The 14,075-nt window shown below is 32.1% G+C and overlaps 2 protein-coding genes across 3 annotated transcripts; both read left to right on the top strand.

The window, feature by feature from the left end:
* Nucleotides 1–507: 507 nt before the first annotated feature.
* LOC140665676 (proteasome activator complex subunit 4B) lies at nucleotides 508–9,096 on the top strand. The gene is made up of 13 exons (XM_072892039.1): nucleotides 508–979; nucleotides 1,073–1,213; nucleotides 1,581–1,743; nucleotides 1,836–2,231; nucleotides 2,849–2,997; nucleotides 3,146–3,465; nucleotides 3,692–4,691; nucleotides 4,885–5,158; nucleotides 5,558–5,941; nucleotides 6,034–6,600; nucleotides 6,689–8,269; nucleotides 8,368–8,589; nucleotides 8,786–9,096. The coding sequence occupies exons 1-13, from the start codon at nucleotides 723–725 to the stop codon at nucleotides 8,927–8,929; spliced, it is 5,598 nt and encodes a 1,865-aa protein (XP_072748140.1). The 5' UTR covers nucleotides 508–722; the 3' UTR covers nucleotides 8,930–9,096.
* Nucleotides 9,097–9,374: 278 nt separating this feature from the next.
* Nucleotides 9,375–13,862, top strand: Wdfy2 (WD repeat and FYVE domain containing 2). Of its 2 annotated transcripts, XR_012046644.1 has the most exons (8): nucleotides 9,375–9,637; nucleotides 10,234–10,375; nucleotides 10,462–10,667; nucleotides 10,793–11,032; nucleotides 11,126–11,264; nucleotides 11,337–11,536; nucleotides 11,618–11,945; nucleotides 12,038–13,862. XR_012046644.1 is itself a non-coding variant. In XM_072892040.1 (7 exons), the coding sequence occupies exons 1-7, from the start codon at nucleotides 9,477–9,479 to the stop codon at nucleotides 11,754–11,756; spliced, it is 1,227 nt and encodes a 408-aa protein (XP_072748141.1). In that variant the 5' UTR covers nucleotides 9,375–9,476; the 3' UTR covers nucleotides 11,757–13,862. The 2 variants fall into 2 exon arrangements, 1 of the variants encoding a protein (XP_072748141.1); XM_072892040.1 differs by having other exon boundaries at nucleotides 11,618–13,862.
* Nucleotides 13,863–14,075: the final 213 nt, after the last annotated feature.

Here is a 14,075-nt window from a genome sequence, read left to right on the forward strand (position 1 = left end):
AATGCAGAACTTTTGTAATATTTTGATTTTTTAAATATTTATTTTGACTATTTTTTAAAAATATTAATTAATTATAATAAATATTAAAAATATTAATTATATATAAACGATTATATCAATCGTTGCAGAAAAGAAACAGAGTATTAAAATTAACTTTTACAAAAATCTGTTCAAATGTAGTTCGCCTCTTCTTCTTCGATTTGATTGGCTTCAAGATGACAAACTGCAGATCCGTTCACACAATTCGCCTTCATATATACCTAGCCAAACATTCAAGCCTAAAGGTTTGTGTTCACGATTCGCGTTATAATTTCAAAAAATGTGTAGCCAATCAGTTTGCAGTTTTCATGGAAATGCGGCAATTTTATTGGCTACACATTTCTCGGACTGACATCTCGGATCGAGTACTATCATGATAAACACAAGGCTTTAGAATGAAGCTGCACAATTTAGGGCATTTGTGGATTTGACAGTAGTGACCACAGATGGCGCACGACCCATGATGACAGCGTTTTCTTCATAAAATTCAGCTGAGTTCAGATTGCAAGTAACCGTAACAAACATGGGAGCGGAAAACATGACTGGATAGAAATGAGGAAACTATTGCGACAAGCAAGTTATTGCCATTGCTGATTCAACTACGCGCGTTCGCAGACGCTTTGTCAAACTCAGTCAATCGAGTCTAATCATTTTTGACTGCTCGCTGTCAATGTTAAGTAACAATGGAAAGCGAGATGATAATTGACGAGTGCAATCGCAGCGAAGAGGATAATCCGCAGAAACAACCGTTATCCAGGATAAATTGTCTGGGCTTTCGACCGCAAAAGGAGTTAGTGTACAATAAATTGTTACCCTACGCAGACAAGCTCGACGAGGAGTCGCGAGTATGGCTTGCCGAGATCAAAGGAAATCTGGGACGTGCAGTCATGTTACGTGAGCTCAAGCCAGGATGTGTCTTTTGGACAGGCAGATTAAATATGTAAGCAATATGTAATCCTGCTCTTGGAATCATAAATTATTTTTATATTTTATTATGCTTATTTCTAACATTTGATTTTGATTGGTTTTCTAGATATATAAAGCTATATGGAATGAAGTTTAGTAAGGAAGATCACATAGCGTTTGTAAAATTGATGTACGAGCTTGTTACCATACCAAATTTGAATCCAAGTCTTATCAACGTATTTGGCCCTACCTTAATTTTATTATTGAAGTAAGAGAAATAGATATTCAAGAACATTATAAATTTAGTTTGTATATTAGACAGTTTTGTATTGTTTGATACCTAAGATAGTTTCAAAAGATATATATATTTATGATAAAAATTTTTAAATTACAAGTTAAATAGAAAACTTACTCCAGAAAATAAGAAAATAAATTTTATTTAAGAAGAAGTAGATTTTAAATATAAATATGATCTTTTGAGACAAAAACTTGATTGATATATATGTATCAATTTATATTATATCTAAACAAAATCTATATACATAAAGTTGTAAAGATTTAATCAGATTTCTTGCTGTTACAAAATTATTTTCTTATAGAAGTTGATTTGATATAGTTAATTCTCCTTTTTTCAGGAAAAAAGAATTAATTAGGCCTGATGAACTAGAACTTCCATGGAGACCTTTATATGAAATAATGCATCTTTTAAAAGAGAACTCAATAGGAATATACCGATATCCTTCATGTTTGAAAAATATATTATATTGCTTGATTCACTCTGTAAAGATTTATTTTCCTGTAAGAATATTTTTTAAAAGAAAAAGACTTTTTCAGAGTGTAACTAATTCAGAGTGTAACTAATTCTATATTTAATGATATTGTTGCAACAGTTGAATGCCACTCAAGAAATATTAGATGAGCTAAGACCAACATTGTGTCCTTTTTACTGTACGATGGGTAAAAGTCTTCACACTTTAGAATGTTTTTTACCATTGCAACTACCTCCCGAGCATCATTCCATTGGATATCAATTATGGTTTGATGAATTTATGACTATGTGGAAAGTGTGTCACAATGCGCCACAATGGGAAAACAATATGATGTGGTTAATGGCAAGACTGGCATCTCACAATATTGGATATATCGACTGGGAACCACATTTTCCCTTGATGTTTACTAGATTTATACGATGCTTAAATTTGCCAGTAACATATAAACAGACACAAAACAACAAACATCATAAACTAGAAATAGCACCAATAACTATATGGATAGTAGGGGTTTTGGTAAGATTGCACAATTAGCATATGAATAGTATATGATATATTCTTTTCAAGTGTTTGTGTGTATGTATATAGGTTGATTCAGAACAAGAGGAAAAACTTTGATAGATTATTTGAGGGATTAAAAAATTTTACAGGTTCTATTCTCAATATTTAATTTTAAGCAAAAGTTTTAAAATTTGCTCAAGAAACATTTTGATAATTTATTATGAAAATTAACTATAAATAAGTAATATTTTACATTCTTTTGTTCTAATTATTTAAAAAGTTACACTGTATCAAATATGCAAGTTTTAAGCAAAAGTTTTAAAATTTACTCAAGAAACATTTCGATAATTTATTATGAAAATTATCTATAAATATGTAATATTATACATTCTTTTGTTCTAATTATTTAAAAGTTACATTGTATCAAATATGCAATTTTACTATGACAGTAGTAAAATCTTAAAACTCTTGATAATTGTATGAATATTAAAAACTTGTGTTTATGTGACAATTTTTATATTCAGAATAATTCTCCAAATATTTTGTTAAAGTTTGTTTACACTCTGTCTAAATCGTCTTATTACTTACATATATACATTAATTTTATTTATATATATATATATTTTATACAGGGAAATGGCTCAAGCGCACAGATGTATTTGGAAAAGTTTTTAAAAACTATAGAAACATATTTTCATTCAGCCAATTTTGGACGGTGGTTGATAAAGTTAAAGGAACTTCTTATCAAACTTCCATATCAATTTATTTTACGCTTACACATGTATGTATTTAATATTTGCACTTTGATTGTAATATTTATATTATTCTACATTATTATTCTATAAAATCCAGCAAATATAATATATTTTAAAATACATTTGTATTAAAATATCCAATTAAATAAGTGTACTTTGTTTATTTGATTTCAGAGAAAAATATGGTAAACGAACATGGGAAACTTCAATTCCTGACAATTACAAATTAACTGATAGTGATGTCGATGCTTTTGTTAAGAGTATGTTACCTGTAGCTATGACAGCTATGTTCAGTAAAACTGGTGTAACCGACGCCTGTCATGCTCTTCAGTATCTTGCTACTATGAGACCGAATTTAGTAATACCTAATATGTTAGAAAGAATGTATTCTACATTCGATTCTTTGACTGAACCACATAAACTTACAGCCTCAATGATCTGTATGGTAGCTGTTGCCAAACCAATGGTACAAGGTCCTAGAAATATAAATAAAGGTATGAAATTAACAATGTTATATATTATAGATATACATTGCAAAGATATATTCAAGGACACTTCATAAATCAAAATAAAACTTTGTTTAGTACTTGGATTTCCTGTTGTTTGTGTTCAATGACATGCTGCTACCATGTATTTTGTTGAAAATATTTGTCTTTTTCTCGAATATATATATCCATCTCTACCACATATATATATAAATTTTATTTTTGTCTTTTACAGGTTACACATTCTCGGAAGGACCAATGCACGTACTACCATTGTTATTTTCATCCTTACCTGGTATCGATCCAAATGACGTTGGAAAATGTTTTGCTACGTTCCGTTTCATTTCTGTTTATGCCACGCTAATTCCAATTGTGGATTCTTCTAGATCAACTGCAATTATGACAGAGGATGAAAGGATAATTTGCGAGGCAACGTCGCGTTTTGAAGATTTTATATTACAATTTCTAGATAGAATATTCATGTTTATAGACTCGAGTTCGTTGGAGAATGTGCGACTCGAGAGCCGCGGCAATGACTTAAAGAGCAAACTAGAATCGAGCGCGGAAACGGCACTCGCTGGCGTATGCGCGACACTTTTAATGGAGACTAGCGACGCGATTTTCAAAAGCGCTTTGCATAAATTGCATACATTCATGACAGAACGGATTCTCGAGACAAAGGTTGCAGGCCAATTGGCAGCGGTTGTGTGTAAGAGTTTCTCTCGCTTCAACGGACGTGATACACTGCGTACACTAGTGCCTGTGCTTACGCAAACAATCTTACCGCTCGTCAGTGAGGAAGAAGACGTGCTGAAGGAGGAGAACTTGGATCATCGCCTTCTACATGCTATGCTCATATTGTCCGCAATTGTCGATACTCCAGGAAATAACTTGATACCACATATGGACACGTTGCTCAAGGTCCTCGATCGCATTCTACTGTTAAGATCGACAGACGGAAATAAACTAGCTTGTCATCTATTAAAATCTATCCTCTGGTCATTGTCGACTATCATTCCATGCCAGTATAGATCCAGCAAGAGAGACTACAATGATCCAGACTATCCTTACATTAGAGATTGGGGTCAAAGTGTAAATATTGATAACTTTCACATCAAATGGTATATTCCTGGTGAAGAAGAGATTGCTGCTATACAACGAATATTTGCAAGATATTTAACAGTTCAAATTGACAAGCTTAATGGATACTGTAAAGATTCAAAAACATTAAGTAGGTCAGTTAATAAAATTTTTATTTCAGTATTTTATATTTGAATTTAATAAAAGCACATATGCGTTTTTAATTACTTTACAGAAATAGAAAACAAAGTCATAAAATTTACATTGATTATTTTATGTAAACTGTTTAGATTAAAGCTATTTCAAATGATAACATACATAGATTAATAATCATGTAAATAATTGTAGGGAGGAGTTGCTTGCTACTTTAAATATCATATGTAGCATTCTTTCTGGTTCTGAATCTGTCCTACCAGTTTGGACAGAAACACCACTTGAAGTAGTTAAATCTTCCATAGAGTGGAATATATCTATAATGCCTGTATATGGAATGAGTGGACATGTTACAATGCCTGATGGTAGCAATGTTAGACATTATCTCGCTGAGATTATGAGTCAAGTTCAACGGACAATGCTTGAAAATGCAGAAGACAATACAAAGAGTTTCTTTGTATTAATACGGGTGCGTACGTTTGTATGTACATATATATATGTGTGTGTGTGTGTGTTTATGTATACACACAGACATATACACATGTATACAAATCATTTCATGAAGTGTTTTATTTGAAAATTAATCGCTAGTAGAATTCGGTCAATCTCATCACAAACACATATATTGTACAAAAATGTGTATGTACACATATTTTTTTAAGCAATGTATCTATAATTCAGAAATTCATTGAGTCTTACTAAGAAGAGAAAAAAAATTATAAAACTACATCTTAGATTTATTAAAAATTTTAAATATTTTGAGGCGTATTTTTATATATTTTTAGAAAAATGTTATGCCATAGATTTTTTTAATTAGTTCAAATTTTTATTTTATCGTTTTCTTAAAAATATTTTATTCAAATTGCAGATTTGGACTAGTTTGTTACTGGGGAAAATACAACTGCGCGAAGTATATGACGCTCAACACAAGGCTTTTCAACTCACCAAAAGAGTATTCGAAGATAAATTGATAGGAAACAAGGATCGAGTGGGTCCATTGATATTGGAACGTTGTGACATTCAACATGAACTGCGAACGTTTGCGCAATCGGTTGCACTAACAGAGACTCATAAACGAATAATGTTGGAATTATTCACACTGGCGATAAGCAGATACGCGAACGTACGCTCGAAAGCTCAAGCCAGCCTTTTCTCTGTCCTCAAGAATTTCCCATATTCTTATACATTTTTAGTTCCTAGCCTTCTCGATATTTTGGCAAAGGATACCGAAAAACATCATGATGCCTATAAGGTAATAATCATAGTTATGTTAAAAATGCTAACTATAAAAATTATTTGCTGAAAGAAACATCAACATTAAATTTTTGAACTATTTGAAAACAGGGTGTCTTGTATATGCTACTCGGACCGCAACATGTTTCCATTATTACAGAAGCAGACTGGAATATGTTGAGATCATTATGGCCAGCTATCGTACTTTCCAAGCCATCCGAGAAACATTCTGTGATTCTTTTGAAGGAGAACATTGTAGATACTATAACTAAATATTTTTTTACGAGTACGATAGAACTTGAAGTACCCGACAGATGCCTGATAGCTGCGTGTGAATTATGGAAAAACTTTCCTCAACCGACACTGTCGCAGCCTGATAATATTCAGATACAAAAAGGCATGCAAAACTTAAAGCAACTCAGTGAATCTAATGTGGTGGCATATACTGCTCTACTTGATGAATTATTACGTTGTATACTTGAAGAATCTCTACACTGGCGGCATAAATTAATGGCAATGAGTTTTATACGGGATTTGGTTCATCCAAATCATATTTATTCTGCAAAAATAGTGCGTTATTTCTTACAAACGCTTATACATGATTCCTTGGAACAAAGAAAGATTGCTATTAAAATAGTGATATTTATGTTGAAACAACAAAAACGAAAACATCCAAAAGTATGCCTCTTTTATTAAATTTTATATAATAAATATGAACTATTTATATAAATTGTAGTTATACATGCATTAAAATATTTACTTAAAGGTGACAGTTGATATATGCAGTTTGTCCAACAAGAGCACATTAAAGAAAAAACGATCACAAAGTCAAATTATCACGCCTGGAGTAAGAAGTGATAATTCTTGGCTTCAGTACAATTATGAGACTCGTCCGCTGACTACCGAGCAATGGGATGAATCTAGATATGCTCACAAATCACACATCGGCTATTATGTCTGGCCGAAAACCTTAGAAGTATATGCTCCTTCATCTCAACAACCGTGTCTCGATATGGAAGTGCGCGAGCTAACAGATTGCGAACGAGAAGTCCATCTCTTTTTTGACAATCCACAGAACATCGAGAAGTTCATAAGTTACCTTAGTCTGGAAGAGAAGAAGGGCAAGGACAAATTCAATGCGTCCAGATGTTTTCTATTTAAAGGCTTATTTCGCAATCATGGGATCGCCCATTTGAAATATTTTCTGCCGCATTTGCAACGACTAGTGGCGGACAAGCACGAGAACAGCCAACGATGCGTTGCGGAAATCACAGCTGGGATAATTAAAGGTGCCAAGCACTGGCCATTTCGGATGACAAGTGACATGTGGCAAGCTTTATTGCCCATTATAAGAACCGCGATTACAAATCTAACAGAGGAAACTGTCATGGACTGGGGTATATGCTTTGCGACGGCATTACAACGTAGAGATCCAAATAGGCATCACTGGCTACTAGAGTGCCTAATGGAGGAGCCACATCTGAAAGATTCGGAATCTTCGTTTGTAGAATGCGGTCGTCTTTACGTGCTACAAAGCGCTTTGAATCAACAGTCTTGGCGAGTCGTAGAGTTACTGCAACGTCTATTGGTGCGCCTGGAAAATCGATTATTAACTAATCCGTTTCAGAACGTTCGCGAACGCTTAGGATCAGTGCTGGTTACCATATTTGATGGTGAACTAAAATTTCCGTATGGCTCGTCTGACACTGCAGTTCCGCAAATGCAGACTTTGATTGATAAAATTATACCAAATTTAAAGCAACTTATAAAGGACGATGATGCAACTAAATTGAATGGTCTAGATAAAGAGAAGAATTTATTAGAAAAAGTTGCTAATGTTTCATTCGACGAATTAAAAGAAGTATCCAAGGCGGAAGAAGAGGAAGTTCCCAAAAGATTGTTAAAAACTGTTTGTAAATGGATTATAGGTAGTCTATCTCGTTCGCAATTCGCTGCGAAACCAGAATTTTATGAGATATTTCCAATCCTATGTCAATTAGAAAATTCGGAAGCGGACGAGGAGCTCAATAAGTTGTGTTTATGCACTTTGGCAACACTCGCGCAAGCGTTGACATTACCGGAGGTGATGCCAGTAGCATTGAACGCAGTAAAGATGATGTCTGAGCACTCGTCGTGGTCTGCTAGATTCACTAGCTTGGAATTCCTTCAAGTATTAGTTTTTCATAACATGAGTATAATTCTTAGTAATGTATCGTGGATCGATTGCGTTAAGAATATCGTTCTGCGCTTATTAGAGGACGAACGTTTAGAGGTCAGGGAGAAGGCTAGTCTCGTTCTCGGTGGATTGTTGCATTGTACATTCATCGCGGATGAAGAAAAGCTATTGGTAAGTTGCTAAAAACTACTTAGAGCTTTTGTCTCACATAATAATTGCACTAGCGTTTTAAAAATAGTTAAGACTTGAAATATATCCTATGACTTTAGGAGAAATTCAAGAGAAAAACGAAAATGCGATTGCACAAGAAAAATAGCCAAATCGACAATGCGACGAGAAATACAGAAAAGATCGATGCGATACGTATACGTCATACGGGTGTACTCGGGCTATGTGCTTTTATTCGCGCCCATCCATATGATGTGCCGAAATACGTGCCTTCAATCTTCGAACATCTCGGCTTTCATATGAATGATCCGCAACCAATTCCGGTAATTTTGTCATTTTTCTTCCATTTTTTGTGATATTTTTTTTTTTTTTTTTTTTTGCTTAAATATTACTAATACTACATGTATACACATATATGTTTGCAAATCAAATTATATCGGTTATATAATTAATGAAGATATGAATACTAAAGAGATGTATGTATAATAAGGTTCCTTATGATTCATATTTGAATTACAGATGACAATAAGGAAGACTCTGAGTGATTTCAAACGAACGCATTATGATGGCTGGACAGGCATGAATGGTCACGCGCAACAGTTTACAGAGGAACAATTGGCTGTTTTACAAGATTTAACGGTACCACCGGCGCATTATGCTTAAGAAATAAAGAGAAATCAGAAATTAAATTCTACAATACAATACAATATGCAATATGCACAGCAATTTTGCATAGAGTATTGAAACTGATGAAGCATTAATTACAGCGCAAATCATGTCTAAAAAAATGTAGTGTGCTCATTAAAAATCAAATAATATTTGGGTTATCATTTATGTCATCGTCATTTACTATGATTCTTCCTGTATCTAATAATATGTTATTCACCTAGTTAGTTAAATCCTAATTTATTTTTAATTAATTGTTATGAATTAAAAAATTACATGACCAATCAGAAGAAAGGAATTTTAGTTCCTTTATTCTGGTTGGTTACCAATTTTTACGACTGACGCATGCGTACTAGAAACTTGGTCTGTTGGGAACAATAGTGTCGTAACTGTGTATATTTATACTATGGTATAAGTCCAATTACGAAGAAGAAGAAGACATCTTTGTAACACATAAACCGCGGTCAACATAGGAAGACTGACAACTGTCAAATGACAATAGTATTAAGGAATTACGTTCGCGCGTGGCTGAGAACAATTGAGAATGGCAGCGGAGATAAAGCCCGCCCCGGGAGTAAATCACGATAAATTCAGCAGCAATCGCAAGCCGGTACTGCTGTCGAAATTGGAGGGCTGCAGCGACGATGTTAACGCCGCTATTATTATTCCGCGGGAAGAAGGTGTAATCAGTATTTGCGATGACAGGTACTAGTCATGCAGGAGCATGTATTTTTCGGAATTAGACGTTTTTCCTATGTATGTCGGTGGTTTTGTACGTTTCCCTTCACCGATTGTCCTTGTAGTATTGATTTTACCTCGATTTTAGCAAAATTCATTACTCTAAGTGTTAAAATTACGCGTAATCCTTTTATGTGGACACACCTTTGACACTATCTTCCTCTATCTCTCTATCTTATATATACATGCTTATATCATTATTTATTATATCTACACCTCGAAATTATCATTTTGTCAAAATAAATTTATTTGCCACTTAAAACATTAAATGGTCAAGTGATATTGTCAAGATGAAATATAGATTTTACATGAATATATACCTTAAAAATAGCATACTTCAAAAATATCTTTGAAAAATATAATTAATTTTTACTATACAGCAAGTATATAACAAGTATGAAATCATTGATATGTAATAGGAAAAAAAACATTCTGATATATATAATTATTTTTTATATAATGTTATATTATTTTTAAGTACTTAACAATTTTTTTTTAATAATTAGTTTTAATATTATTTTCTTATGATTTATTTTTTATCATCTTTTTTTTCTTTTTAATAGGACGGTTAGAGTATGGCTGAAGCGAGATTCTGGCCATTATTGGCCAAGCATCTGTCAATATATGCCAGCAGGTGCTACTTCCATGTATTATTGCATAGAAACAAGACAATTGTTTGTTGGCTTGGATAACGGAAGTATAAATGTATGTTAAATGATTATTTAATTTTTATTTTATTATTTGTTAGAATTATATATAATTTGTATAAACGTTTGGCTTTATAATTACAGGAATTTATCTTGGAGCAAGATTATAATCGAATGACAGCTATGCGTGATTATCTGGCTCATCAAGCACGAGTCACAGGAATTATTTTTGCACCAGAGTCTGAATGGGTTTTAAGTATAGGTCGTGATAAATTATTTCAACTCCACAGTTCTGAAACAGGACAGAAATTGGGATCATACCAGACAGATGCATGGTATACCGCTCTACAGTATCCTTTTACAAAGTTAAAATATTTTCGTAAATAAAAGTTTTTACAATGTAGAAACAATATATACCATAATGATATAATCATGAGATACATCTATAAGAAACTTAACTCACATGCATATATAGATATGATGACCAATCCAAACATGCTTTCGTAGGAGACTATTCTGGTCAAATAGCAATGTTAAAGCTGGATAATAGTGGTGTTACCTTTATTACTACATTAAAAGCACATACAGGAAGTATCCATACATTAGCTTGGGATTCTGAAAAACAGTTGTTGTTTTCTGGAAGTTTTGATCAAAGCATTATTGTTTGGGACATTGGAGGTCGTCAAGGCACTGCTTATGAATTACAAGGACACCAGTGAGTATATACGAAAAAATTATTTTAATTTTAACTTTTTGTGTGTAAAAAATATTTTAATTATCTTTAACAAATATTCTAATTTTCTTGTAGCAACAAAGTGACAGCATTATGTTACGCAAGTAATGAACGTTTGCTTTTATCTGGAGGCGAAGATGGTGTAATCGTATGCTGGAATATGGCAGCAAATAGGAAAGAAACTGCAGCTTGGGTCGAATCTGACATCTGTCAGGTATGTTCATGCAAGATTTTCAAATTTCGCGTTACTTGATTTGCGACATTGATTTAAAATGAATGAATTTAGGCCTGTGGCAGACCGTTTTTCTGGAATATAAAAGCAATGATGGATCAACGACAATTAGGATTGAGGCAGCATCATTGCCGCTATTGTGGGCGCGCGTTGTGTGCCCGCTGTACGTCACAACGAATACCGATACCGTCGATGGGCTTCGAGTTCGAAGTGAGAGTCTGCGACCAGTGTCATATACAACTCAAATCTGAGAAGTAAGTCACGTTTTGTTTAGGAATGTTCACGGAAATATCATGAGATGAGTATAATAAATGAATCACTTTTGCTTTATATAGCCAGTTGTCCCTAGCATCTTTCCACGATGCCAAACACAGTGTCATTGGGATGGACTTGGATGCTCCTAAGAGAAGATTGTTGACTATCGGGCAGGATCGTGTTATTAAAATTTGGGATATAACTGCACTCTTTCAGTGAATATTATATGGATATCGATAATGTCGAAATTGAAATCAAATTATATAGATATCATCATACTCTGAAATATTCCGGAAGAAGGGAGAATACCCCAGAACTTATTTTTGTGATTATGTTATTATGTCTGATCATAAATCAGATACAATTGGTGGTCTCTGTTACGAATCGTTCTGATAGAATATCAAGATAGTAAGCAAATGATCAGTTTAATAGTGCTAAGAGAGCACATGCTTATTCATATATATATATATATATATATTTTTTTTTTTTTTCTGTACTAGATATCAGAACAGTTCAGGAAGGTAATGAGTACAGCAAAAGCATATTAATTCAATGGAATCATCTTCAAAAATGTTGTATCGATGGAATTATCCCTCTCCTCCCCCCTCTCCATTTTCTAAAGAAATGTTTGTGTAATAATATATATTTGGTTATACATAAATAATAGTTCCTGAATGTAAATGCAAGGATCATGAATTCCCTTCAAACATGGTTTATATATACGTGTATATATATATATATATATATATATATATATATATATATATATATACATTCAGTTACAACACAGACAACAAAAACAACATACAATGCCTCTTGAAATAGAATTGAATTTTTTTAATGATAAATTTTAAAAGAAGTTAACACAAAATCCTCCATTAAAAGAAAAATCATATTTATGTTAAATGATGATTAATGATAAATTGACAGGCCCATATATTTAAATAAATAGTTATATATATTAAAATGCAATCATCTGTTTCGCATTTGTTATCAAAATCTTTATGAGGTATTTATAAGGTATTCTTGTGTTGTTATTCATGTTGAAATTTAGTTTTGATGAGAAAACATTTAAGTCAGCAATTGACTAATGGTATAAATATTGACTATTTTAATGATTTATTTAATATAAGAATAGAAATAGGCAAATATTTTAGGAATTTTATATTCATTTGCCCGTTTCTACATTACTTCCTACTACTAAACTAATTTAGTATATAAATTTTCAACTGTACCATTTTTAAATGAACTCAAATAAGTAGTGATATATCTTATGTATTAAGTCCTAGTCCTGTTTGTTATGTAACTTATAAATATTATTATATATAATCTTTTATGAGGACAAACTTTTAAAAACTATCGACCATTTAATTAAATCGATTATTTTCTTGAACTATTAAAGTCTCTCTCTTCTGGAATACAATAAATAGAGGTACAAGTTATGCAAAATTAATTCAATTAAAGGTAATGTTTATTATATTTTCTATTGTAGAATTATATATATAATTTATACTTCGTCGAATAAAAAGATTATTATTGTTATAAATTTTCTCCATTATATAGAGATCTTGTTAGTTGATGAAAAAAATTTATTATTTTGAAATAATAAAAACTCTGATTACATAGTAATAATAAGCTTCCATAAAATTTAGAATATATTTATAAACGAATAAATTATAACACCAAAAAACTATTTAATGTAAACATTATACAAAGAGGCAATTCTTTTAATTAATTCTTTCATCTTCGCCTCCCTCGATGTACATAAAATGCATATCTTGTACCTGAAAATATACGTATATAATTATTTAATACTAATCACTGTCACTGAAACTACGAAAAAAACCATCCTTGTTATCAAAGTGCATCTAGATTTATTCGCAGAATAAATCTTGCATTTTGAGTAGATAAACGTGCGAATGCAATTTGCACGGTCCAAATGAACAATCTAATAAATACAAATATATATGTATTGTATATTTATAAGCCCGATTAGAGAACACAGCAAGTACTGTCGCATTTTTGTATGTTTTGCTAAAAATGTATAATATTTAAACACGTATGTATATGCTTCTTATTATAAACGTATGCTATTACACGACCAACATTCACATCATCAGATGACAATTATTCGAACATTCATGATTGTATGCATAAAAAATCGAACGAATGTTAAATTACGCGCTGCATGATTGTCACTCGGTATCGAAATACAGTACATATGTAACTAACAGAAGATTGTAAAAAGAAATAACTAAGCTATGTGTATGTATCCTATCCACGTCGAATTGATATACAAAATAAAAATATATTTTCAATGTAAAATAGTTACATAATTTTATCGATTTTTTTTTCGTTCGATGAGAGAACGAATATGATAGACATCGATATGTATTATATTTAGCTGAATCGTGCGATTATCTGATTACTGATAAAAACAAGTTTATAGGTTTAAGGTAATTATTACAAAAACATGTCATCTCTTTTTTTCCTGGCATCTATATTACTGTTTATATCTATATAATTTTTAAGTTAAAT

The sequence above is a fragment of the Anoplolepis gracilipes genome, chromosome 5 (genome assembly GCF_047496725.1).
Source record: "Anoplolepis gracilipes chromosome 5, ASM4749672v1, whole genome shotgun sequence".
NCBI lineage: Eukaryota > Metazoa > Arthropoda > Insecta > Hymenoptera > Formicidae > Anoplolepis > Anoplolepis gracilipes.

Excerpts from the sequence above, each read along its gene's own strand:
- LOC140665676 (XM_072892039.1), top strand. The coding sequence starts at position 723 with ATGGAAAGCGAGATGATAATTGACGAGTGCAATCGCAGCGAAGAGGAT. Across the intron at positions 2,998-3,145 it reads TTTATTTTACGCTTACACAT|AGAAAAATATGGTAAACGAA; the intron begins GTATGTATTTAA and ends ATTTGATTTCAG. Across the intron at positions 6,601-6,688 it reads AAAAACGAAAACATCCAAAA|GTGACAGTTGATATATGCAG; the intron begins GTATGCCTCTTT and ends ATTTACTTAAAG.
- Wdfy2 (XM_072892040.1), top strand. The coding sequence starts at position 9,477 with ATGGCAGCGGAGATAAAGCCCGCCCCGGGAGTAAATCACGATAAATTC. Across the intron at positions 10,376-10,461 it reads TGGATAACGGAAGTATAAAT|GAATTTATCTTGGAGCAAGA; the intron begins GTATGTTAAATG and ends TTATAATTACAG. Across the intron at positions 11,537-11,617 it reads ATACAACTCAAATCTGAGAA|CCAGTTGTCCCTAGCATCTT; the intron begins GTAAGTCACGTT and ends TGCTTTATATAG.